At 35.6% G+C, this 26103-nt stretch overlaps 1 protein-coding gene across 8 annotated transcripts in view; it reads left to right on the forward strand.

Moving 5' to 3' along the window:
• The window catches only part of TFPI (tissue factor pathway inhibitor), a 205806-nt gene extending 184014 nt beyond the window's left edge, over positions 1-21792 (forward strand). For 6 of the 8 annotated variants that reach the window (XM_052676495.1, XM_052676497.1, XM_052676494.1 and 3 more), the window contains 8 exons: positions 5731-5849; positions 10095-10295; positions 12399-12437; positions 13850-14026; positions 15293-15388; positions 15874-15969; positions 20967-21149; positions 21507-21792. In XM_052676495.1, the coding sequence (XP_052532455.1) occupies positions 5731-5849; positions 10095-10295; positions 12399-12437; positions 13850-14026; positions 15293-15388; positions 15874-15969; positions 20967-21149; positions 21507-21616 (1021 nt within the window). In that variant the 3' untranslated portion in view covers positions 21617-21792. The other 2 variants (XM_052676501.1, XM_052676502.1) reach the window with 2 other exon arrangements.
• Positions 21793-26103: the final 4311 nt, after the last annotated feature.

Genomic DNA, 26103 nt, shown 5'->3' on the forward strand with positions numbered 1-26103 from the left:
AAGCCTTTTAATGTGTTGACCCTAGTCTCAAGAAAGTTCAGCAGCCTTCTTGCAGAACACAGAGATTTCAATAAACTGATTTTAAAATAACTATACTAGTTATTTTAAAATAACTAATTTTTTTAAATAAAAATATTAATATTAAAATAAAATAACTAAAAAGTAGAAAGCAGACATTGCAACAAGTAATTTAAAAATAGTTGAATTATAAGAAGGAAATACTGAGCTGGTACAGTTTGAATTAACATAAAGTTGTGCATTAATGTTTTTGTGTAAACATTTTCTACTTTTCTCCTGAGTAACTGTTAGTCATTTTCTGTCATGTTCCCCTGGCCTCTCCTCCATAGCTCTGCTGAGCTCATTTCAGTTCTCTGTCTGGCTAGCTATGTTGTTTTATTTTTGTTTTGAGTTTCTGCAGGGCAATAATGTGAGGCAGTATGAAGCTGGGGTATTCCCAGTGGTCATAATTGCAGCATTAACTGTGCAATAATCCAATGTCACACATCGACTGAACTTAAAAGTTTTGCTGTATTCACCTGAGAAAGATAGGGTGAACTAAAGTTGATTATTGACAGAACAAGAAAATTATTATTTTGATGTTGATTATGCGTGCAAAACGTGATTTGTGATGAGGTTTCATGTTAATTGGCAGGTAGGGTTAAAATTAATCATTGTGGCAGAGAGCTACTCTTATGCCTCTTTGTAGTAGCTGACAGCTACACTTAGGAGCAATCAAGGAGCTATATTTCTGTAGTGTGTACAACTTCAGAATGTACACACCTGACACGTATATAGCACTGCAGTGATTCAATCCATTAGAGAAGAGCTAAAAGGACAGGTTAGAAGCTTTGTAATGTTGATGTTTGTTGTTTGAGCTGCGGTGCTGGTTGCTAAAGCCTAACTAATTTTGCTGCTTGTCTATTCTGTTTGCTTTTGTGATGTGAGGGTAGTTACTGTTAGGATGCTGAAGATGTTCCCTGTTTGAAAATGAAATCAGTATTTTTTCTCCTATCAGCTACTTTTTGTACGAAACTTAAGACTTGGCACCATTACATGAATCCTGTATACACCTTCACTGCTTAGTTTTCTAAATCTGTTCAATACAAAGTGCTTATGGGCTGTATTTCGCATGAAATGTAACAGGACTGATTTGGGTGTATTGTTTTCAAAGCACAGGATCTACTATGTGGTTGTGGTAGGCTTTTGATTGTTTTCAGATTTGTGAAATAATGTACATTAGTGATTTGATTTGGTACATGGTTAAAAATCATTTGGTAGGAGCAGATTAATATTTCCTTTCACTGTTGAAAGATATGTCACAATGAAAACAGGGATGGATGTGAGGAGTAGAGATTTACCTCAGATTGGAATATGACATGTTACATAGATGCACTTGTCACATATAAAGGAATAACTGACATGCTCATATGGTGCCTTGATTTGCATCATTAGTCCTCTATGTGGTGGAAATAGAAATTGAATTAATATGCAATGGGGCTTCTCTTCTGCAAGTATGAAAGAAAGGAAACAGGCAGGTGGAATGTAAAAACTAAATGCAGAAACTAGTTGCATTAACATCTCTTCTAGTCACGGAAGAGATTCTGTGATGAGAAGATCTTGACAAAGGTGGATCGATGTGCTAGTGTACAATTGTCATGGTGCTTTCTCAATCTTTTTCACACACAAAGCAGTACCTAAAGGGAAACTGGATATTGCTTCAGGATAATTTTGCACAAAGAAAAATCTTTGTCAAGACAGTACTGCCAGAGTGGTGGAAGGGAATCAATCCCTCTTACTACTAATGTTTTGCTTTACTTTTTAAACCATTCTGTTTTATGTTGTCAAATCAACATGTGACTCTGAAAATAAATCTTAGCAGAAGTCTAGTTTGGTAAGGCTGGGAAGTTGGCTTGGCTCTTGCATTCTTGCTGAGTGTAATGTGTCTTTGTTCTAAAAAAACTCAGACCTTTAGTAACTAGCCCCCAAGATAGTGACACTCAAGAGAATAAAAGTACTAACAATGCATCATGGTGGGATACATCGTACCAAACAGAGACATAAATGTTGGTTAGTGAAACTGATGTGAAAACAGCTAGTGTTTTCAGGACTAGGATGCAGATGCATCTCGAAGATACATCTCAACATCTCAACGTTTTGCATAGCCTGTGACTTGCCTTTCAATGTAAAGGGACACAATTTTGTTAGAATTGAGAAATGGTGCGATAGACAGTAAATAAACATGATAATTCAAATAGCTATAAAACAGCACATGCAGTAAAAATGCTTTCAGGCAACTCACTGACTGAACAGGCTGAGAAACAATGCTACAGGTATGTTCAATTAATCATCTGCCATACGCCTCCTGGAGGGGTGGTACAAGATACTGTAGGGCAAATATAACGTCTGAGAACTGTGGTGAGCTAATAAAAGTCTGTTTTTATAACAGAGGTGCTAATTAGACTTCCTTATCTTTAATTTCAGGCTGTGCTAAATTTAACTTTCGACTACACATAGCCTATCTCCTGCTATTTGTTCTTCCATGTACTGTATTCTTTGTCTTTTTCCTTTTTTTTTTTTTCTCTCCCTACCATTTCCTGTGCTGTCAGTGTGATTGAGTCACTTTTACAGTCATTACAGTGTCACTTTATGGCATTTTCTGAAACTGTTTCTGGCTACTACGGAAATGCTAGCTTTTGTTTTGCTTTTTCCCATTAACTGGTTAGAGATAAAAACCATGCTGAAAAAACAGCTGTTTCTAAACATTCTGGTAACTATAGAAATTGTGCAGAACAGTCTGCTAAATAACCGTACATTAAAAAGGGCTCAGAGAGTGCAGCAAGTTTTCTACTTCTCTGGCCTTTTCTGCTAAAAACAGATAATTTTTTGTTATTTTTTTGCATTTAGGTAGAAGGGTAAAAAAGTCCTGATTATGTGAGACCAAATAATAAAGATCTTCATCACAGAATTTCCTTTATTGTTTGTGGTCTGCTTTCTGTAGCTTGAGAGAAGCGGGTGGCTTTACTCACAAATGAAAGAGTTTAATTATATCAGTAGCTAAGTCACAGTGTTACAACTTCATTCTGCTATCAGGCAACTTGGATGTTGTCTGTTTTCAGATACCAAAACATATCTAAAAGCTGGTTAGTTTGTGAGCAGCAACCTGCCAGTTACTAAGGAACCATTCTTAAGAATTCATGCAAATTTGCCTTACTGACATTTTGATGTATAGAAAAACCAGTATTAATGTTGAAATGACCTCTGGCTGTTCTAGATTAGAACCTTGCTGGTGTAAGGAGCTATTTGTACTCCCCAAACTTTTCACGTTCTGGTCTCAATATTCAGACCAATTAACATGAATTACTGTGTATTCAAAACATTTCCTAGCATTCCCATGCTGTGCAATCCTTCACTCAAGTTCTTTGATATTTTACTGAGCCGAATAACATAAATCAAGTATTTTGAATTGTGTTTCCCGTAGTAATGCAATGAGAAATAGAATGAATTAAAAATGCATGATAAAATAATAAGAATAAAAAATCAGTGTCATGCTTGCAGCTCTGAAACTCTGTTACTGGGCAACTGAATATGCAGTCGGAAGACTTAGGCTTTTCTAGAGGGCTGGAATTGTTTAGTTTAAAAAGCACTGCCAAGTTGATTTTGATCCTGGATTTTATTGTTCCTTAAGGAATTAAAGGGGTTAGGGATTTAATCATTTCACTACTAAAACGTGTACCTTCTTCATCCAATTTCTACCTATGCATGACGTAGTGCTCTTGAGAGTGTATGACCCTGGGGGAAAGTTAGCCAGAAGAGAGACAATTCTTGCCTTGCCAGTAGACTTTGCAATAAAACATATATTGGGTTAGATAGCAATTTCTCAAAATGAAAAATTTAGACTAAAGCATCAGTAAGTCTTATTTCTGATATGATCCACTTTTCAGGGAAAAATAGGAGTTAAATGCAATAATAGAATTACCATAATTTAGAAAGATTTTTCTTCTCTATAGTAATGCACTAATTAATTTTCAGAATCATGTGATGACTATTGGTTATGGTAGCTCATGATGTACATAATTCTGTTTTGAAGATTTTTCTCCAGATGGAGAAGAAATTTATTTAGAATTTTCACTTTTGGGTGATTGTCTTACATTTTTCTTCTTCGAAACAGACTTGGGGGAATATTTGGTGACGATAAAAATGGATTTACTAAATTTTGCAATCTAGAATCTGTACTGTGTAAATTCCTAGAAGAAGGAATAAAGACCTAAACTAAAATGATAATACTGAAATTGGCATTTCAGTAAAGACTCTTTTTTTCCTCTAATAGTGCATTGTTTTCAAAGATGATCAGTGAGGGGCAGTAGGTAGGGGGAAGACGTTCACCAGTTGTAGAGGGAGAAAATTCTGTCTCTGAATTGACGTTGAAATACAAGAGCAATTTCTGGTTCTGGCGCATATTCTGAGCTGCTATTACAAATTGGTGGGGGAGTTTTCTGTGTGTATTTCATCCTTCTGAGACATCCTTGCTTGTGTTTTCTTAAATACTATTGTAATGTTTTTCTTAGCTGAAGATATACCAGTCAGAAAAGTTTAATCTCTTAAAGATGGCTCATATTTGCCACCTGCTGTAGCTGTAGCATCTCTTCAGCTCTCTTAATACAAAGCTATATGCAAACATCAGTGATAAGCTCTTCTCTCCTCACAGACCCTCTTGCCCTCGTTGTTTTAGCATGTTTGTATCAGCTGTTTTCATAGATGAGAATACGAAAACACTGAAGACAAAATAGTGCCTGTAGGCAAGGAGCTTCCTACTTATTAAGATTTCTGTGAAGCTGATATATTAACAACTTAGCCACAGTTTAATATTCTACTTAAAGAGAAAAAGGCATCTATAGGGAAGGAGATATTGAGTCTATTCTCTAATTAGATTTCAGGGTTCCCTAATGAACTTTTAATTAGTTTGGAAATTCTGAAAAATTCTTTCTAAAAATTCATTTCTAAAAATTTAAAGCAAAGGTTTTCCTGAGATGCTTTTGTGTATGGTGTACAGCTTGACCTTTCACAACTTGAACTTGCCAATAGCTATGAAATAAAGATGTTTCCTTTGTGTGAATGACTACAGCTATACTGCTCTTACATAGAAAAGAATAGCAGTATACTTATTAATTAAAGGATTCAATATTAAAAGGGCCTGCAAGATACAAAATACTGCTTAAAAATTAAACTCCATGTTGCAGAAGTTTACTGCTGTGAATTGCAATTTCAAGGAATCTGATTTCTATAAAATGATGAGATACTTGTTTAAAAAAAAAACCACAATCCTATGCTTGACAATGAATCCTAGGTCTTCAGGTACAGTAAAACTTATTTGGAAGAATTAGAAATGTCAGTCAACCATGCTTGTGCAGTTGACTTTAAAAACTACTTTATATTAAAAAGTGCTATGTTTTAATTACTTATGGATTCTGGAAAATTGTTTAAAATTGTTGCTTAAATTAAAAATAATAGCAATGCATCTAGTCTGTACTGGAGGTGGGATCAGCTGAATACAAACACAAAATCTTGTCCTATTCTTCACTGCGCTTACAATGCTATGCTAGTGTATCTTATATTCTTTTGGAAGCTCATAGTTTGCATATATGCCTGAAAGCTATGTACTACCTTGCTCATAACTTAGACAGAATTGTCAAGGAACTTGATTCAAGTTTACGTTGTCGTTTTTTTATTCAGGAAGATGAAAGGAAGAAAGAGGGGATGTTTCTTACCTTTAACCTTTATCCTGCTGTTTGTCTGTATCGCTGGGCATGCAGCTGATGACTCTGAGGATGGGGAAGAAGAGGATGTTCTGGGTAAGACTTTACAGAAAAATATCTCAAATTAAAAAAAAAACAACAAAACAATAAAACAAAAAAAGAACACCATGATAAAATGCACTGTAGATGTAAATTTTCAAGGAAACTTGGAAGTTGAGCTAAGTGTAAAACAGTGGTAAAAACAAACTTGCCTCTAAATAGTTGGGAGCAATTGGATTTTGCATTAAGTTCTAGCAAAATTCTTTGCCAACTGTAAGGGCTTTTGTTTCTCTTGCTTTTTGAAACATCTAATGCTAATCAAACCTGGTGTATCAAAATTACTCCCCCTTTAGCTCTGCTTTAGGATCCCTGGGAAACTTCAGTGTTGGTGGAAAGGAATGTGCAGGTATAACTCAGATTTAGCTTCCTATGCAAAGAGATAGAAATATGATGAATAGCACTGTAGGTCTATATTGCTCTCTCCTGTGTGCAGCTCTCTTCAGTCACAGTTAATCTGCAAAGTTTGTTCTAAACATAATACAATTCTGGATTGCTCTGTTTGTTTTCCTTGGCCTCACATAAGTTCTATGTATAATTCCAACTGATCTATTACAGATGGATAAACAAAAACTCACCAGTTAGTACTTGGTGTCAAGAAAAATAATGTCAGAAGTGTGACTTAGAATGAGGGAGGTTCTTGGATTCTCTTACCATTACAAGGTTGTTATTCACTGTACTTTCACTTCATTGATATGGTTTACACTTCTATACTGGGTATCAATGTAAAATATATTTTAGTTTTATCACAAACAATTTTGAGAAAGCAGATGAGAAAGAAATACTCTTTTTGGGCAGTATTAAAATGATTCTTTTCCTTTTAGAAAATGTTAACTTCTTTCTTATGCTGCAGAGAATGATGTAGTGAATACCTCTCTCATTTGACAGGTCTAATTTTGAAGACTTACAAAGAATACAGCTAAGGGAAGCCTTTTGTTATTGTTGTTGGCAGATTAGCTGCACACCTCTTGTCAAATTTCCATCCGGGTTGTTTCTTTCTTTAAGTCTTTTATAGCAATAATTCTTGGGACAGAAACTATTAATTTATGCACAATCATGAAGTTGCTGCAAATGAAGGGAGTGCTTTAATACCATGTTGATATTAGTCACCACATTTTAAATTATAAGCCATTCCACATTAGTGCTATACTTATGCTAATGCATGCTAATGTAGTCAGATGAATTCTTACAAAAGGAATTTCTTTCTCTTTAACCTTGACGTACAGAAATGCCTTTCTTGTTTGAGGGCCTACCAGTATTCTATTACATTTTGTTGCCACGCAATTGGTGACAGCACAAGGGCAGTCTGGCAAGGCAGCTTCTGATGTTTGTGTTTCATTGAATTCCTCCATGTGGAAAAAGTGGCACCCATTGACATGGATGGACTCTTGCTGAATGTTTATGGAGACAAGCACTGGATATGAGCACAGTGAGGTGTAGTGGGTGATGCGTTTCAATAGTTCCAACAATGACAGTGGTCACCTCTGCAGGTACAGATTTCAAGAGTATGGCATGCAGACTTTTCTTCATTGCTGGTGAAAATGCATAATTAATGATGGAGACTATGTTGACAAATGTTGTTTTTAGCTGAGAATTTGCTCTATCAACTGCTATTGTGCTCTTTGTATCTGTTGTATTTTCCGTGGAAATAAATAGGAGGCATTAGTTTCAGACCAACCTCCGCATTTTGTGCAAGTGAAATGTGTGCAGGCACATTTGTATCTATGTGAATTGATAGCCAAATACTCATATTTGCCTTCTCTTCTATTGTTTCTTTCTGAGAAAGAAACCTAGTTTTATGTCATTCATAGTGAGTTAAGTGTTCCTAGGTGTAAAGTAGTGGGGAAAAACTCTGGCCCTGTTCACAGACTCAGGATTGATTCAGTTTTCATAAATCTTTTTGAGACTTTTTTTCCATAGAGTCACTTGGTTATTGTTCAGGTGGAGAGGGCATGGCCTTCTGGGGCATCACGGGGTACTTATTTTATTTAAAGCATAGCTAACTTTCTAGCACTCCTAACAAAATAAATGCCTTTGCTGATTCATTAATTGCAAAAAGTGCTATAGAAATAGTCGTTATGTTTGCAGCAGGTGTCAGTATGTCTGACAGTGGGTAACAGCGTCAGTGACTGCAGAGGGAAAGCCTGAGAAAGTAAGCAAAACAATAATTTAGTTTTGTGGTTTTGGTGGGAACTAAGCTTGAAGTCCAGAAAGTTCCTAAGATAAACTGTACTAAGCCATCTGTTCATCATCTTTGTAATTTTGCAACTATGCTTGCGCATTATTTCTGTTTTGATAGCCCAGAACATTGGAGCGGCAAAATGTAGCAAGCAAAATGATCTAACATAACCCCATGTCTGCAATTCTAGTCGTAAGTTTTCACCATGTCTTCTAGAATGGACTGAGTCTCTGGCATAGGTCATTTATGAGGTCTTATTGCTTGTGTGCTAAGAAAATAACGTTTATAAACCAGCTGCCAAGCCATACCTGTCCCCATTTGAGTTGGATTGGTTTCTGTGCAGCTCTAATTGTTTGATGTTAGCCTTTTAGAAATTAATCCAAATGTTACTTACACTTTTCATGTTCTGAAAGCATTTTTCACCCTTTTATTGATTAAGGGGATTCTGAAGTTTCATTTTCATGTATCAACTTTTATATCTGAGCATTTTCAAGTCCCTTCCAAAGGGACTCTCTATGTTGGAGAACTTTAGATCTTTGGAATCACTTGTGACATGCAAATCTTGATTCTTCAGGATGATCTAGATAAGAAAATAAGCAAAATTCAGAAATCTGTTTGGTAAGCTGAACTCCATAGGAATTTTAATGAAACCCCTGTCTCTTTAATTCATTTAACGCATCCACATTTTGTATTAGAAAATCTTCAATAATATTTTTAAATTTGTCTTCCTGACTTTGGAATCTGTAAATATAATTTCACTAATAAGGAAGTGATTATTTTGAAATTAGACATCAGTCTGTCAATTGTCAGTTTTAAAAATAGAAGATAAACTATCTGCTACAATTTTTGTGCCAATAGTAATTGTGTAATAAGTGTTAGTTTTTCAGGGATCTCCATGCTATGGGTTAAAAGATTTTACTGGTGAAACATATTTCCTCTAAGTATAATAGTTATAAATGACCCAAATGGAATTAGAAGAGTAAACTTCCATTGATGTCAGTATTTATGTGGATTTATCTCAGCTGTGCATTTCATTTAAAGATTTCATAATAAGGACAATGTTATACATTAAATCTAGATAGCCACAGAGTGGGGTAGCTAATAATGTTTATTTCTGTGGATTCTTTTAGTTAAAAGTAGAAACTTACTCTTGTTAACAAGAGGAAGCGCTATAATGTTCCTGTAAAACTTGCCATCACTGTTTTCCCCTCCTTTCTGAGCAATTGTGTATAGTGCTACTTTTGCACATGCACATTAAGACACATTACTGTTCTGATCAGCTCTGGCAGAGTGAGGGAAAGATTTCAATTCTGTTCTTGTTGCTATTGCAAATATATAAGCTCTATAAAGCTTATATATATCTTATAAGCTTATATATCCTCTAGGGTAAAAATGCTTCCTTTTGGTTACGCAAAGCAGAAAAAATTCTTTGTTTTTTGTTTTTGTTTTATACTTGAAAGATCTAATGCAAGAATAGCAAGATCAAAGAAATTAAGACGATATGATAACCTTTTGGTTATACCAGATGGGTTTATGTGCCAGTAACGTTCAATCTGGAAGGGGAATGGTGCCCTCTGCAGGGTTGTCTTGCCACACTGTTTATGAGAATTTTCCATGAGCAGTGTTTGCTATTAGATATGCATGGGAGGGAGAGAGCACAGCAGACGCTCTTTCTGCCTTTTATTTATGCAAGGATAGTCAGTGTGTCTTTGGGAGCTGCCAGAATTTTCTCAATGTATTTGTTGTTCAGAATTTTTTGCGAGCTCCTGTAAATAAATCACTATCTGTAGCTGTTCTAGAGAGTTCTGATAAGGACTGAAAGTTTAGAACATGAGCTCTTTTGGTTGATAACTGTAACCATTTTTCTATTTGATTGAATGGAACTGTTCTTCCAAAGGAGATGATGACCTTCTTTTTACATCTCTGTTTAATTTGTTCAGAGCTTTACACATGTATATTAGCAAGTGTTTTTCTAGCAGAACAGGCAAGCAATCTGATTTTGAACTTAAATTCTACAGTGAAGCAATCCGAGTCCATAACAGTTGTCCTTTTTCTCTTTATCAAAGGTGTTCCTTTACCACCACTGAAACTGGGGCATTCAGACTGTGCCCTGAAAGCAGACGAAGGTCCTTGCAAAGCAATCCACATGCGCTTTTACTTCAACATTCAAAGCCGTGAGTGTGAAATATTTGAATATGGTGGATGCCACGGCAATGCAAACAACTTTGTAACTTTGGAAGAATGTCAGAACAAATGTGTGGTAACAGGCCAGTACCCATTCTCTTCTTCTTCTTCTGTCGGTTCTTCTAGCCACAAGCCATAAGGTTATCCACAAACCTTATGAATTTTGTAAAGTTCTGGTTAATATGGTGACATGATGTTTGTAATTCTGATGTTCCCAATTATTATACTGTGTTCCAGTCGTCTGGATTATTTTAGATTCTGCGAGCAAACATTCTGGATTTGGAAAGATAAATTGTGATTTTCTAGCTGATCTGTGAAATAGAGAGCAGTGCAAGAAAGTTTATTTTCTGTCTAGGGTCATGTTTTGAATAAGTTGTTAAAATGAAACTGATTTTGACACTGGGTTAAACTGGTGGTTAGCACATTAATTGCTTTGAAAATATCACACCCAATTTCTCGTTCTACATTTCTGCTTCTTTAGAAGCTGATAGAGCCGTAAAAAATCTTGAACATCTGCTATGATTCAGCAAAATTGAAACTGCAATAATAATTCTTTTAAAATGTCAGATACAGCTGTTGGACTTAAAAGATCTGTTTTGTCGGAATTGAATTAATCATTAGAAAGAAGAAAATGATAAACAAAATATACAACAAGTGCCCTGTAAAAAAAAAAGTGCTGTTTTTTGCAGTTAGAAATGATGGTAATAATTATTTAAAGCCTTCAGCATTGTGAAGGTTTTACAGAGAAAAGGAAGCAGGTTTTCTTTCTTACCTGTAAAGATTGAGCTAAAATACTATGGTTGAATAGAGCACAAACCTCAGTGCTGAACTGAACTGGTACAGAAATCAAAGAGCCTTCATATCACTGATTCGATTTATTTTCTTGTTAAAGTCTCAGATATTTCTAGAATTGCAGATTAGTATACAAAATTAATGCAAAGATGACATTTGCTCCTTTTTATTCTTATTTCTGCAGATCTGCCTGTCTAAAATTCTAGCTGTTGATGCTGTTCATAAACTGAGCCCTGCAACGTTTAAGAGCAAATGTCCCTGTGCTGTCTAGAGCACAGCTTATAGTCAGTAGTAGGTTTCAAGATTTCATTTATTACTGCCTAAACACTAATTCTGCCATGTCTGTATTTTGGTTGTTTTCTTCAATCAGAATATGCCACTTCTAACTGAGGAAAGTAGATATTTAGTTCTTGAGGTTTAGAAGGCAGGAGTTGGTCTTGCCTCCCAAGCAGGCTGAAGCATCCACCAAACTGAATCTAAAACACATACCTTTAATATTTCCTTATCATCATTCTGTTGAAGGTTTCTGGCTAGAGAAACTGATGTCCCTTCTCTACATAATCCAGATTGGGCTGATTTTTCAGTAGGAATTAACATTATTTATTCTGTATGTTTATGTATGTAGAAAACATACCCCCATCAGAATTTAATGGTGATATTTTAGTAGCATTCAAGGAAAATGTAGTTTTATTATAGAATATGTAGAATTTCTACCCAAAAGATTTGCTTTGAAAATTTAACACAAATAATGTTTCCGGAAATTTTTTGTTTGTTTTATGAAAATTAAAAATTACACAAAGTGTAAGGATGAGGATTGCAGAAGTATCTTATGTTACTGCTTCCATAACAAGGAGGAACATAACAGCAATTCAAGTTTTTCCAGAAAGAATTGTTTTCAACCTTGTGCTTTAATATCATAAGCAGCACAAGGAACACTTAACTCTGACTGTATGTGGCACAGCAAAAAGAACTACCATGTGAGAGGTTGTTAACTAGATCTTCTCTGAAGCTGCTGGCAGTATCAATAGCTACCAACGTTGGGCTAAGCAATCTGCTGATTAAATGTCTCTTGAGGAATAAGGTCATATAATTCAGGATTCTGACTCCAGGAACATGAGGAATTTGCCAGTTCAATTCAATATGGGCACAATTCCACTATTTTCCATATCCTCTAGTTTCAAGTATATCAGTTCTTCCCACGTGAGAAAACAATAGTTCAGTCCTTTGTACCAAGATTTTGTGCTACTTCCCTAATAAAGAGAATAAAGAAAGGGAACATATATTATATTCTTATTCTACAGTGCTCACAGTCACTGTGAAGCATTTTGGTTTTACAGGTGAGACTTTACATGATTGTTTTTATTAAATATTTTTCTTTTTTATTTATATTGCAGAATTGCCTCTGGAGGTGATGCTAGCAAAAATTAAGAGAGGTAATTATGTTTACATAAGTCTTACACAAAATACAATAAGGTATTTAGCTGCTTTGGGTAGATTATGTATTGTTCCAAGCTGTCTCCTAAGCAGAACAGCATTGTTTATACTAAGGTGAGTTATCTAATCTTTGCTCATTTTCATCAAAGATTTGGAGGACAGCTACAGACACTGGTCACTCTCTTCTTAAAATAAGCTTGTTTTCTTCAGTAATAAGAAAAAGGAGAAAAAATTGAAATATGATGTGGAACCTTTTCTTGTGTGTTTTGAGAATAACCTGAATACTTGCTCTGCCATTAGCAAAAATAGGTAAAATCACTCTGTAACAAAAATTAAATATTTTTAATAGATACTTAGTTAAAAATAAAGGCATTAGGATGAACTTAATTACAACAAACATGTTAGGGACTTCAAATTAAATGTTCTAAGGACATTTTTATTAAAATGGTAGTCTTCTGCACATTGTTTTAGCCTCACTTTTCTGTTAAGTTTCATGTGTACAGTGGTTCATGTCACGCCTGACACGATTATTTCATAAGTTGACTAAAGATACTTTTCTCAGCAAGTGAGGTAAGTCGAGCATCGTATTTCAAAGTATCTACCAGCAAGAATTTGAGAATATCTCCAGATGGGTTTTATTACTTCCGTGGTGATTTTGAGATGATAATCTAGAAATAAAATGGAATGCATTGAGAAATCAGCATTTGAGGGTTATTGTACAACTTTTTTTTTTTCTTTGCTGCCAGAGTGCTTGGTATCGTGTCTGATCATTTAGTCAAATTATGCAGTACTCATTTATTGAATTTTTCTTGATATTATAATTAGCCATTGCAGATTAGGACCTGAGACTAAAAAATGGTACTTGGAGTAGTTGCTTTGCCTCCTGGTTTCTTACAACCTTTTAAAGGAATAGGCAATTCCGGACAAAATGTTTTTTTATTTTTTTTTTTAACTACTATTTCCTTTTTCCTTTATTTTAAGATTGCCTTCTGTGTAATTCACACCAACATTGATTAAAGCAACTGCATAAGTGGAAAGAATATGTACTTAGGTTCAAATGATCTGGTTTTAAATCAGAATAAAACTTAATTTTAATCTCAGAGCTTCCTTTTAGGAGAACACTTAAACAGTACTCAACAATACTCATTATCCAAGGTATGATTTACTGGTTATTTGAAAAAAAGAAAAGCAATGAATATGTCCTATAATATTTTAGCACAATATTGCAGTGTTATATAGAGAGAACAAAAGCAGTACATTAGAATTGCATTTATTTTACAGATGGTCTATATTCTAAAGTGACTTAAGTTTATTATGTCAGCTTCCTCCAACTCTATTGTTGTCTTAGCATCTGGTGTTTTTTGTTTTTTCTTCTTCCCTCACCCTGTTCATCATTTACCTTGATTCACAGAAAAGCCCAACTTCTGTTATCAAGAGAAAGACCCTGGAATCTGCCGAGGCTTTTTTTCCAGGTATTTCTATAACAAAGAGACAAAAATATGTGAAATATTCAAGTATGGTGGGTGCCTTGGAAACCAGAACAACTTTAGGAGTTTGGAAGAATGCCAGACTACCTGCCAAGGCAACTGTAAGTTGTTGTCTTCGTTATTCTTAGTTTTATTCTTCTATAAACAGCATTGTGTTTTGAAGGTGTTTATCATGGGAAAAAAAACACAGCTTAGGAGGCTCTGAAATGGTAATAAATTACACCTGAAATTCACACAGTTATGTATTTTTAAAAATACATACAAAAATGAGAAATGTAAAATCAAAAGGAAAATTCTATTAAAAATGGTATATACAATTAATTTTAATGAATATTACAGGAATCTCCTACCTTTTTTATTTTTCTCATGGTAGTTGATTACCCTCATATATTGTAATTCTATAAATCCCTGCAAAAGTGTGTATTAAACCTATTGTATAAGAGGGAACTCCATTCAGTTTCATAAATCTTCATACTATTTAATATATCTAAGTAAACCAATGCAGACAGATAAGTAATTGAAGTAACATCAGTTTCTACCGAGGAAGTGATTTGGTCCACAATGAGTACTGCTTCCTCTTGTACCTTGTCATTAGAGCATCTCATTTCTCCACTGTACTTGCTATTAGGGCACTGATGTTACAAAAATGCTTTCTAGAGCTGTCATCTAGGAAAATATGTTGTGAAAATATTGATACCCACACTGAAGACGAAGTCATTATGGTAATAGAGATTATAAAGACAGAGAAAGGCAGAATGGAGAAGTGGATCTGCTCCAGTTGCATCCACAGAAAGCCTTTTTTTTTTTTTTTTCCCTTTTTTATTCTTTTATAATCTAAGATACGCTAGCTGCTTGGCCTTATAATGCCATACAATATTTGCATGTGTTTATTTTAACCCATATATCTGAATATACTCCTTTCAAAGAGACCTTGTGAGGAAAAGATTTTTTAGTTACCCTACCATGGGTTGCTACCTTCTCACCAAAGAACAATGGGAAACCTGGCTCTCAGTTCTGAATGGTTCAGCTGTGCAGCTTGGGCTATGAAACAGCAACTTTGACCCAGATCATTCTTCTGCTTTGCTGTCCTTCTTGTTCCTGTGAATTGTTGTGTATTAGAATACAGTAACCTTTCCTAACTCCTCTCTGCTTCTCAGGGTACTGGGTTGTAATTCATGGGATGGATACATTCCCTCACCCACAGCCTCCAGGAGGTGGAGGAGCCGTTGCTATATTGCTATAGTTTAAAAAGAAAATGTTTTGTTGAAAAAATATATTTGTATTTTTTTGCTTTAATGATACTTAAACTTTAATGCCTTTTCCTGTGTATGATTTTCTTCATTATTTTCCTTTCATTTTTCATTTAGCAAACTTACTGTCAGTTGTTCCAGATGAGGAGCATCCTGACCTTATGAACAATAGCTCCCCAGAGGAAGAACGCAATCAGTTTCCTGGGATTTTTGGTAAGAATTTACTTTTGCTGTTGATAGTTGTTGGTTTTTAATGCAAACTCTCCTCAGATTGTCTGCTCCTTTAATTGTTTAGTTGAGGATTTATACATCAGTTGAAATAGATAAGCATAATGAACCAGGAACGTTAGAGCTAGCTTTGTGGCCATTTTTGTTATAAAGAATACATATTTTGAAAACGTACCATCACTGCAAAATGTCTGCCAGTAATATAACAACCATACCAAACCATGTTTAATTTAAATCACACATAAATAAAATGAAAGAAGAAAAAGAAATCCTACCTAAAGTTGCTTTAAAACATAAGTTTCCTCTGCCTTTGGGACTTGAAGGAATGCTGTCTTATAGTAGTACTAATAACAGCATGGTACAAATCAGGTGGGTACTAATTACAGTTTATTTTCAGTACTTTGTTGTGTCTAGATAGCCTATCACTTACTGTTTCATCCCCCCCCTGCCTTTTTTTTTTTTCCTTTTAGTAAATTTGTTGCCAACTACGCCAAATGAGGAAGAGTCCCATATTGTGAATGGTAGTTACCAAGAGGAAGAGCGCAAGCGGTTTCCCAGTTCTTTTGGTAAGAATTTCCTTTTGCAGTTCTTAGCTCTCAGTTTTATCTGTGCTCTTGATTTCTTTTCCATTTCCACTTATTTTCCAGTGTATCTGAGACTAAAGAATTGGTTTCGATCTGTGTCAGTTGTTTTGGTCAGCAGGGCAAGTCAAAGTGAAGAAATGTGTTTCTACTTATATATCTTCTATAGATACCAGACAGTGAAATACTGATCACACCTTGTCCTGTTCTGAAAGTGTGGTGCTTCCTGGAAGTGTCATAGACATAAAGCATTAAAGAGATCAAAAGCAAAAGCAGTGATGCAGAAATCTTTTAGTCAAAATGAATGTTTCTGTGGGGTTCTAACTGGCAGGTGATTTAAAGCTCATTTTACAAATTAAGAAAGAATCATTCTTGGAATTTGGGAAATACAAAATATATTTATCATAACACATTTTTACTGTTGTTAAGGCTATATTAAACTTAGCTCTTTGTTTGATTATAATCAAGGTGAGTGTGAATGAATTTCATGTCTACTTCAAGGTATTGTTGCACTACTATATAATATAATTTCCACTATAGATTGCTGGTATTTGCTCACACTGTACAGCTGGATTGAATTTGAGGCATATCATTTTTATGATCCACAGTTATGCAAGAGGAAACAAGAAACAATTGGGAAAAGACTGAGCATTCTTACCAAGTATTTCTGTTTGTTCTTTTTTTGCATTTAATCTTACTTGTACTTTTGGGGGTTGAATGACAGATTGATCAATGCTTTTGTGTATTATACATTCTGTAAGATAATGAGCGTGTGGAATGGAAGTGACCTATGGAAATTAAGGGTGCTGTATATTATGTTCAGCTTGTGAAATCTAAGTGGGATGTAAGATCAAATGTCAACTTTCCACTCAGTAAGTATGGAATGGCAAAAAGAAGCAGCTCCTGTTATTATTTTTTAAAGTCAGGACCATATCTTTTGCTGATAGAAATTGACACAGCTGTGTTTGCTTTAATGGATCTGCACCAATTTATGCCTAGAGAATACTGTTAAGTGGAGATGACTCATTATTGTTTGTAGCAGTTTCTGTACTTGAAGAGTGTTTTTTTTATCCCTCTGCTGTAACTGGAATAAGAATCTGAAGTCTGAAGTTTCATGTATGCCACAATACTATGTTTAGTGAAAGAGCATAGAGTAAGTCTTATTTTCATCTAGCTCATGAAGATCATTTCAAATGTCTTTCATATTATAATTAATTAACAGTTCACTGTCACACATTTCAACCCCAGCTAAGCCTGAGATAAAGCGCTTTTTGTTGCAAATTCAATTTGAGATTTTTTTTATAAATATGAATCTATATCTCAATGTAAATGTTTCATAAATTCCTAAGTATCTCTTGTTTACATCAGAGGGAGGCTGTCTGGGATTCAAGAAAAGGCATTATTTTAAGAATTGTATTTTAAACTGTGAGCTTTAAAACATTTCTGGGTAGCAACTTTAGGAACCTATTGGATGTCATTTCCCTATATGAATTCTAAATTATTTTTTGACATGCCCGTTCATGACCTGACTTTTATCACATATTTTTTGCAAATAATATTCATAGCTAATCCAAGGTTATGAGCTTGGTACTGGATATTTAAAACCTATTTAAATGAGGTATTTTGGATAAATGGAACAGGATGAGCACAAGCATGAAGACAGTCTTATGGCCTTGTTGATGTCAGTGCAAATATTGATTTGATTTTATATAAAATGAATCAAATGCCATAGGATCAGTCACGTGACCCCATATGTAATGAAGTTAGAAAGTGTTTCCTGACATTTGTTAATTTGTGGTTTTGTCTGATCCAAAAGATGTTGATATGTTAGTATGTGAAATGTAATGAATAATACTAAAGGCAGTGTAAAATGGTATTGGTAAAGCACAATCCAAATTGAGAGCAAAGTACATTTAAAAATAAAAAAACAAAAAACAACACTTCTATCTGGACTATTCTCGCAATGAAGTTGACATCTATAATTAACTTACACAAATTTAATGATTACATTAGGGGAAAATAATTCTGGTAGTGGAATATGTTGGCAGTTTTTGTTTGTTTTTACTGTTTTTAATGTATATCCCTTAGTCTGCAATTTTGTCGTTTGTAGGATTTGCTCTTTTTTTTTTCCTCATAGTAAAACTTGGAGATAAAAAACCATTTCAACAATTTTCAGAATTTTGCTGTATGACAAAATTAAGAAGTTTTCTTCATGAGTTGATTGCTTCTGTCAGTGTGAAGAATATGCAGTTATTTTGCAGATGAGCAGAAATAATGTTATAGCGTCTTGGGCATTTTTCTGGTGATCTAGACTATAATGTCATTTTTAGGAACAATACAAATTTAGAAACAAAATACAATACATAATCTTTAGAAACAGGAAGTCTGAAAAGCATTTGGATGCCGCTCTGCCAGTTGCTTTATACATACTATAAACAGTCCTTACTTACCAGTTACCAAAGCTCCAAAACTTCAGTTGTTGAGAACACCTGCATGAGGGGACTTGGGAATCTCTCTAGAAAATCCACGTACCAGAAAAGGAGTTTATATTACAAGTGTATATTTAAATTCTATTGTAATTAACAAAACAATTTAATTTACCCCCTTCATCACTGGAAAGCCTTTGTGTTGCTATAAAATAGCTAAGCACGTTTTGTTCTGTTGGGTTGATTTTTTTTGATGTTTCAAAGAATTTCTTTTGAATATGAGTTTCCTTCCAGCCACGGCGTCATTACTTCTAGGCACAGGAGTTCCCAAAAAGCCAGTACCAAAACCAGCAGTTGTCAGTTTATCTTCCATCTTCATTATAAATAGGATAGTAGATTTGATATCCATTCTAGGCATGTATTCTGGATCAAAAATAAACTTCACATTCTGTTATAATAATGTCACAGGTAATACAGGGAAATTAATTAGTGCTGATTTCATAACTTGAAACTAGCTTTATCTGTCTTGAAATACCATTTCATGATTCAGTTTTTGCGTTTGCAACATTCTTCTTGAATAGTACACTATTGCTAATGTGGCTTTGAATATATTAATAATTTCATTTGCCTGCCTTCTGTAAGTTACCTTTTTATTTCTTTTTTTTTTTTTTTTGCAATTTTTTCATGTTTTTTTCACCACGCCAGTTCAGCTGTTATACTTAGCAAACAAGCCTTTTTCATAAGATATGTACGAGACAAATATGAAGTGTAGCATATTCTTCTCTGTGTTTTTTGGTTTTTTTCCTTTTCAGCCTCTTGAATTGCTCAAGTTAATTCATAACTTCTTGCTTTCAGTAACTCACTTGCTTCCCACTTTTCTGAAAAGCAGGATGCCTCCAACTCTGTTGTAACCCAAGTTATTTCCAAAAATTTTCACTTGGTCTTTCCTCTGAAGAACTTTTGCTGGCTACGTGGCTTTCTAACTTCAAGAACACGATTTAGTTAGCTTCACTTGTCCTTTTATGCAATCAGACTTCAATTATCTCAACTCTGAAGCTTCTTTAAGGAAAATGGTACTCCTTCAGATGCCTCATAACTATCGATACAGTGATTCCTGTTCATCTTTTTGTGTTCTGTACAGCAACCATATGTCAGTTGTGCTTTTGTTTATGAGTCTCTCCACGATGGTAGATAACAGTTTCTCCAGATTTGGGAATTCTGGCATAGGTGAACTGCTTGAATTTGCCCCGTGCACAGGTACTTCAGTTAAGTCAGGGTATTTAAGTTCTCACAATCTCACTTGCAGCAACCTGAAGAAATAAAACATCAGCCTTCTGTGAATGGTAAAAACTTAACGGCACCCCTGAAATCACCCGCATTGCAGTTGCTTTCAGCAGTTAAATCTTTGCATTCAATTGTTGGTTTTTCTGCAAGTTAGAAGCATTTTCTTGATAACTCCTTGGTGTTCTCCAGTAGAACAAATTTTATTACTTAGGTCAAGCTTTCTATAGTCATACAAAACAACAACCAAACAAACAATAAGGTATTCAATCTTAAGTAAAAAATGCTATCCATGTACATCATTCCAAAAGTAATGCCTCCTTTATTTCCTTGGAAACCACAATTGCTGCAAAGAGCACAATAGTGCTAGTTGGTAGAGCAAATTCTCAGCTATAAAACTATTTTTCAGCATAATCACCACCACTGGCTATGTGCATTTTCATCAACGATGAACAAGAGCCTGCATGCTGCGCTTTTAAAAATCTCCACCAGTGAAGATGACTTGCTATTGCCACCACTAAAAAGCACCACACAATGTCTCACTGTGCTTGCATCCACTGTTTGGGGCTCCAGAAACATTCACAAGTATCAATGAATGTCAATCTGTACCATTTTTTCCACAGGGAGAAATTTGGTGTCACACCTTACGTCACTTCCATGTCAGAAGCCATTTTGTCAGACTGTCTCTCTGCTGCCATCTGTTGCATGACAACAAAATGTGACAAAATATTAGTTGGAAGCTTCATCCTCTGGTGCCACACCACTAACATTCATCTCTGACATAGTGGGCCAACAGAATAAAATAGGACGCATTACTTTCAGAGCAGCCCTTCTGTATGATTTCAGAATATCTGTCAGTAATTTGGAAAGTTCAATTCTTCGATTATCATCAATATTTACCATTTTTTTTAAAGCTGTCTTGATTTCAGTTCTTTCATATTTTACAAGCATATTCCTACAATTGAATTTGAATATTATCTCCGACCACAGAAATGCTGATTTTATCTAAATGCATATTAACCAAACCTAGCTTTCAGGTAAGGTTTTGTTTGCTTTTTTAAGTGAAAGAGAGAATAATATTTGCTGTTATTTTTCATGGTCATAAAATGACAAACACTTATGCTCCACTATCCTGGATTTTCAGAGGGACAGAATTAAATTTGCCAGTAAATTTCATATGTTTCAAGGTTCTGAAAGCTTCAGTTCTCATGTAAAATATCAGCATAACAAAAACATGACAGTGGTGTATAACCTTGTTTTTTCTGGTATTTCTAGAACCACCTCCTGTCCCTTCTTTGTGCATGACTCCTATGGATAGAGGACTTTGTAGAGCTAAAGAGACCAGGTTTTTCTTCAATTACTCAACTAGAAGATGTCGTCCATTTACCTACAGTGGTTGTGGTGGGAATGAAAATAATTTCACCTCCAGGAAGTCATGTTTAAGAATTTGCAGGAAAGGTATGAGAACTGATATTGCCACAGACTGTCACAAAAGGCAAGTATTATGCATGCTATAGGCTGAAATAGTCTTGCAATTTTTAGTATTAAGTACTGACCTGATAGAATGTAATAGCTGAAAGTACTGGCAAAGTGCAACTGGTAATCAGAAGAGAGAGCTAGAGAGAGAAGGATGGACACTAAAATACTGTGTACAGAACCGGCTGCTTAACATTGGTCGGGCATATGAAGACTTTAGGTAAGACAGAATGTTCCTTTTTCTTTTCTCAAGGATGTTTCTTGAAAACAAGACTTGTCTCATTTTGGATTATCGTGAATGTTAGTCATCCAGTCTTAACTTTGTCATTTTACCTTCAGGATTCCTTAAAAAAAAAGATGGAAGAAGATTCATAAGAATCAAGAAAAAAAAGAAACAGTCGCTAAAGACTATGGGAGAGGAAATCATCCATGGAAGAATACAGCTGTAATTTGTATGAAAATGGGAAGTAAAGTGCTATTCACCTGTGAATGAAAGCCTTTAGAATACACCATTTAAATATATTTAGTGTACTGATTATTTTGATTGCATTTATTAAGCTGTTTATGTTTTTATTATGTATGCCTCATCTGTGTTAATAAACGTTACCTTGTACGTTCAAAAAGAGCTCTTAAAATGTAGTTTGACAATATAATTACTAAAGTTGAAACAGGACATAATGGGCTATGTGGGTGTAGAACTCATGATTAGAAAGTAGGAAAGGTTCCAATTTACTTATTTTCCCCATTCTTTTCTGAGATCTATTTTGATCTTTAAAAAAATCTTGTCAAAGAGTAATTGCTTGTCATACAGAATTATTTCAATCCTAGATTGAAACAGATCTATTGCTTAAAAGAGGAAATAAACACTCTGTTTTGAAGAGATTTATTTTAGGTTATGCAAGACAGATGTAACTCCATTGAAGTGCATAGAATTACACTATTGTGCAATGATTGTGAATTCAAATGAACTCATTGAAACCATTAAGAGAGTATTACAGTTGTGAATGTATGAAACGATGTGACAGATATTTATAAAAATTTTAAATATATTTGCTAGGTTCATCGATTTTTATCCTTGTTACTGAAGTAGACGGGTGGCTAGCAAGTTAATAATCTGTAGAAATACTTGTTCTTACTAAAAAAAAAAAAAAAAGAAAAAGAAAATGAACAAAAACCAGAACAATTTCTGTTCATGGATGAGGAAATCCATATATTTGCTTCAGATGTAATGGTACGTATGCTTTCCAGGAGGCTTTGTTGGTTTGGGGGTTCTTTTGTTTCTGTTTTTGTTGATTGGTTGTTTTTTTGTTTTCCTTGTTATTGTACGCTTTGCTTGTTTATTTTAAGACTGACATGAGACAGTAGTTCAGTTCCTGCCTTTTTCCAATACACCCCTCTGATCTTGGGTAAATCTAGCAAGACTTTTTTTAAAGGAAAGCAAAAATAGTTGGTTTCCTCAAAAGGTTCTGGAAGTGCCCTGCAGCCTTCCCTGATACTGAAAATCTTCTGTTATGTATCACATTTTCTCTTGGGGCTGAAGATTACTGAGGATACTTAACCCACCGTTTTTGAGAGATGAAAATAAATTCCTGAAATAGATGTGATAGTCTCAGACACTACAGTAAGGAGCAAGGAAGACAGTGATAGAATATAAATGTTCTGCTGGAGTAACCTGCTTTTGCTTGAGCTCTATGAAATGCATGTGATTTCAGAAAATGTGTTTTCATGTACCCTACGAATTTTGAACTAACTTCCCAAAGAGGATAAGCTTGACTGCTGAAAATGAAAGTAGTTTTGCATTCTGAATTTAAGGGGCTAAGTAAAAGCCACAGATTTTTATACAGAAATTCTCATTTCTGGTGCCCAAATCTTGTAATGACTCTTGATCTAGGATTTATCAAGTGTGATTTGATCTTCCATAAGTCAATTCTCAATGAAATAAAAAATATGCTGAATCCCAGAAAGTGCTCAAGGCCAGCTTGATCTAGTAGAAAATGTGCCTGCTCGTGCCAAGGGGTTGGAACTGGATGATCCTTAAGGTCTCTTCCACTCCAAACCATTCTGTTATTCTATGATAAATGTGTAAAAAAGAACAGATGCATTTGTAAACATATTGTGTTATGATCATGTGTCATTTCATGGTAGTATCTCTTTCCTCAGGCTCTGTTTTGGTCAGCAACTTGCCCCTGGCTGCCTGGATTCCACAACTACCAAATCTAACACGGAAGTCTTGCAAAAATCATCGTTTCTGTCCAAGTAGAAACCTGGCTCTGTGGCTGCTTCCTATTCTAAGTCTCCTGCTTGCTGAGTTCTGCAAACTAATAGATTCTCCACACCAAGTGTGCTCAGCTGCTTTGTGCTGTCTTCTCTTCCTCCAGAACTGCAGTAGTTAAGGCAGGACTAACAGGTACTCCCCTGTGCCCCCTTACTTATCACTTATAATACAGTACAGAAACCACACATGCATTTATTCTGTGGTAACAGTAACTGAACAAACGATCATTTGAGTGATCCCTTCTGTCATTGCTGGGACAGAAAAATACTATTGAGTTATGGTGTCTCAACATTAATTAGCTGTGCTAAGAATAGAATGTAAGGCTAACAAGTCACAAGCGACTATGTACATTTTTAATTAACTGGAGTCTATTAATCTAGAAATTTCATTCCAGTTTCTGCTCTCATTGCTTCGTCACAAGCATATACATTGCTGGAAAACTTCTCCCACATTCTGTGTTGGGAGACAACAAGCTGAAGCTGAAGTTGGAGGCTGGATGGTTTTCCATGTGTAACTTGGTATGTGTCCTCAGTTCATGTAGGTGATGAAACAAAATGTCTTTGAGAAATAATTTCACATCTTTTAGCCCCTATTCTTACTACAAGAAGTAATAGTAAGAAGTAATAGGCATGCCCTTCTTTTTTCTCCTTTTTACTTTTACTTTCTATCCCTTGTATCTTTTTTTTCCCCATACAATAGAAGTTTTCTATCTGCATCTCCTATCCATTTCCTCTTCAAAACTGATACACTTATTTAGAGTTTAATGATGTTTTCATGCTCCTGGAATCCATTTTTGAAACTTTTTAATGTAGACATAAAGGTGACATTTGATGGTATCTTCTGGAAAAGAATCATATTTGAATATACATTTGTAGGTTTTCAGTATTTGCATATGAACTGGTTCACAGGCAACGTATTATCAAATGGGGGAAACTTCCTTTTGAACCCGTGGCGATTCCCATTCGATTACTGAGGCTTTTTCTCACAGAGCTCTTTTGCCATTTATGGGACCGTGCTAGAGATGGGCAGACAACGTCCCGTCCCCACGGAGAGCATCTTTATTGCCGGTTTCCAGAGCCGGCGAGGTCCTTAGGGCCCGATGTAGGGAGAGAGGAGCAGGGGCTCAGCCGGGCGCTAGGTGGCAGCGCCGCACCGCCCCGGGGCCGCCGCAGCCGGAGCGGGCTGGCAGGTGCGGCTCAGCGGCCCCTGCATCGGCGGGGTCCTGGCCTGGGCACTGTTGTGCTCTGCTCTGCTCCTTTAGAGCCTGGGAGAGGCATTTGTAACAACCACAGCGCAAGTTTCATAGGCCCTCATTAGGAAAACTATTTATCCTTCAGCTTCTCCCATCAGATCGAAACTCGTGATAAGAGGTGGAAGTAATGTTTCATCCCAGAGTTTTGGTTGAAGCGCAGCCTGCTGTTCCTTAGCCCTCTTTTGAAGTGTTCCCACCCACTGATATTGCTGATAGCAGGGAGTGCTATACGGTGTAATTCACATGCCTTTCAGCCAGAGAAAAGGGGTAGCTGAAGTAGTGTGGGGGCCTGCCGCGTCTTTGAAGTGCAAATTACGCCAGCTGAGACGTCTCAAATACCTGTAGAGTAGGAGTAAAAAAGTTTCAGTGACAGCTAAATAAGAAGAGTATAAGAAATTAGAACTTAAGAAACAACAACAAAAGCCCACACAACTCTGCTGAATTTGACATGCCATATCAAACGTGGTCTATGCAATAAATGTCTGCATTTAATTGAGATGTTGAGCCTGTCTCAAACATACGTACTTAGCTGGAATATATGGATTATTTTCTAGGTTACAGTGTGTAATGTACCATATTGCAGCCTCTTACCCAGACCTAATTGCTCTAAAATAATGCAGCCAGGCTCACTTCTAGTGAAATTCCACCACCTGAGGTGACCTTGCTTATTTCAGACAATTTAATTTCCATCACTACTCACAGTCAGATCTAATCCCTGTCTTATTTCTGTTTACATTGTTTAGAAGTTTAGAATGCCACTTCTTCATTCCTTACTGATTATAAATCTCATTCTCCCATTGATGGAAGATGTTGGAAGCACCAACATTTGTATGTGCCAAATGAGCATTAAATTCATATCCTGCTGTTTTAGTAGCCCCAGAGTGCAATTTCAGAGTTTATACTGTCCAGTGACCGAGTTTGAACTGTTCTCTTTTTCCCTTTGCTCTCTTTCAAACTTTTGTGATCCTGGCTTGGTTGTTGTTTTTGCTTTGGATTGGGTTTCTGGCTGTTTTCATTTTTGGAGAAAGGGTTTTCAGTGGCCAGATGTGTTCCCTTCTTCATTTTGTATGTTCCACAACTGCTTCTGTTGGTAAAATAGCAGATTAACAGTGGGTACTAAGAAGCAAGTAGAAACACTTCAACTTGTTTCATGAGCAAATTAAATCATTGTGATTTTGATGACCACTTAGAAAACCATGGCTTTCTGGAATGTGTCCCATGCAGGTTACTGTGCTGTAGATGTTTCTAGTATTTGAGATCAATGCTGCATGATCTCCCCACTTGTTCAGTGTAGCACTGCTGTGTGTACATGGCTTCTATTGATTTGGAGAACACAGATTGCATATGTAGCACTTGTATCAGTTGTTCAAAGAGGAAGCAATAAAAGCCCTCAAGGAAACATTTTTAGG

Source organism: Tympanuchus pallidicinctus, unplaced genomic scaffold (genome assembly GCF_026119805.1).
Source record: "Tympanuchus pallidicinctus isolate F22 unplaced genomic scaffold, pur_lepc_1.0 scaffold15, whole genome shotgun sequence".
Taxonomy (NCBI): Eukaryota; Metazoa; Chordata; class Aves; order Galliformes; family Phasianidae; genus Tympanuchus; species Tympanuchus pallidicinctus.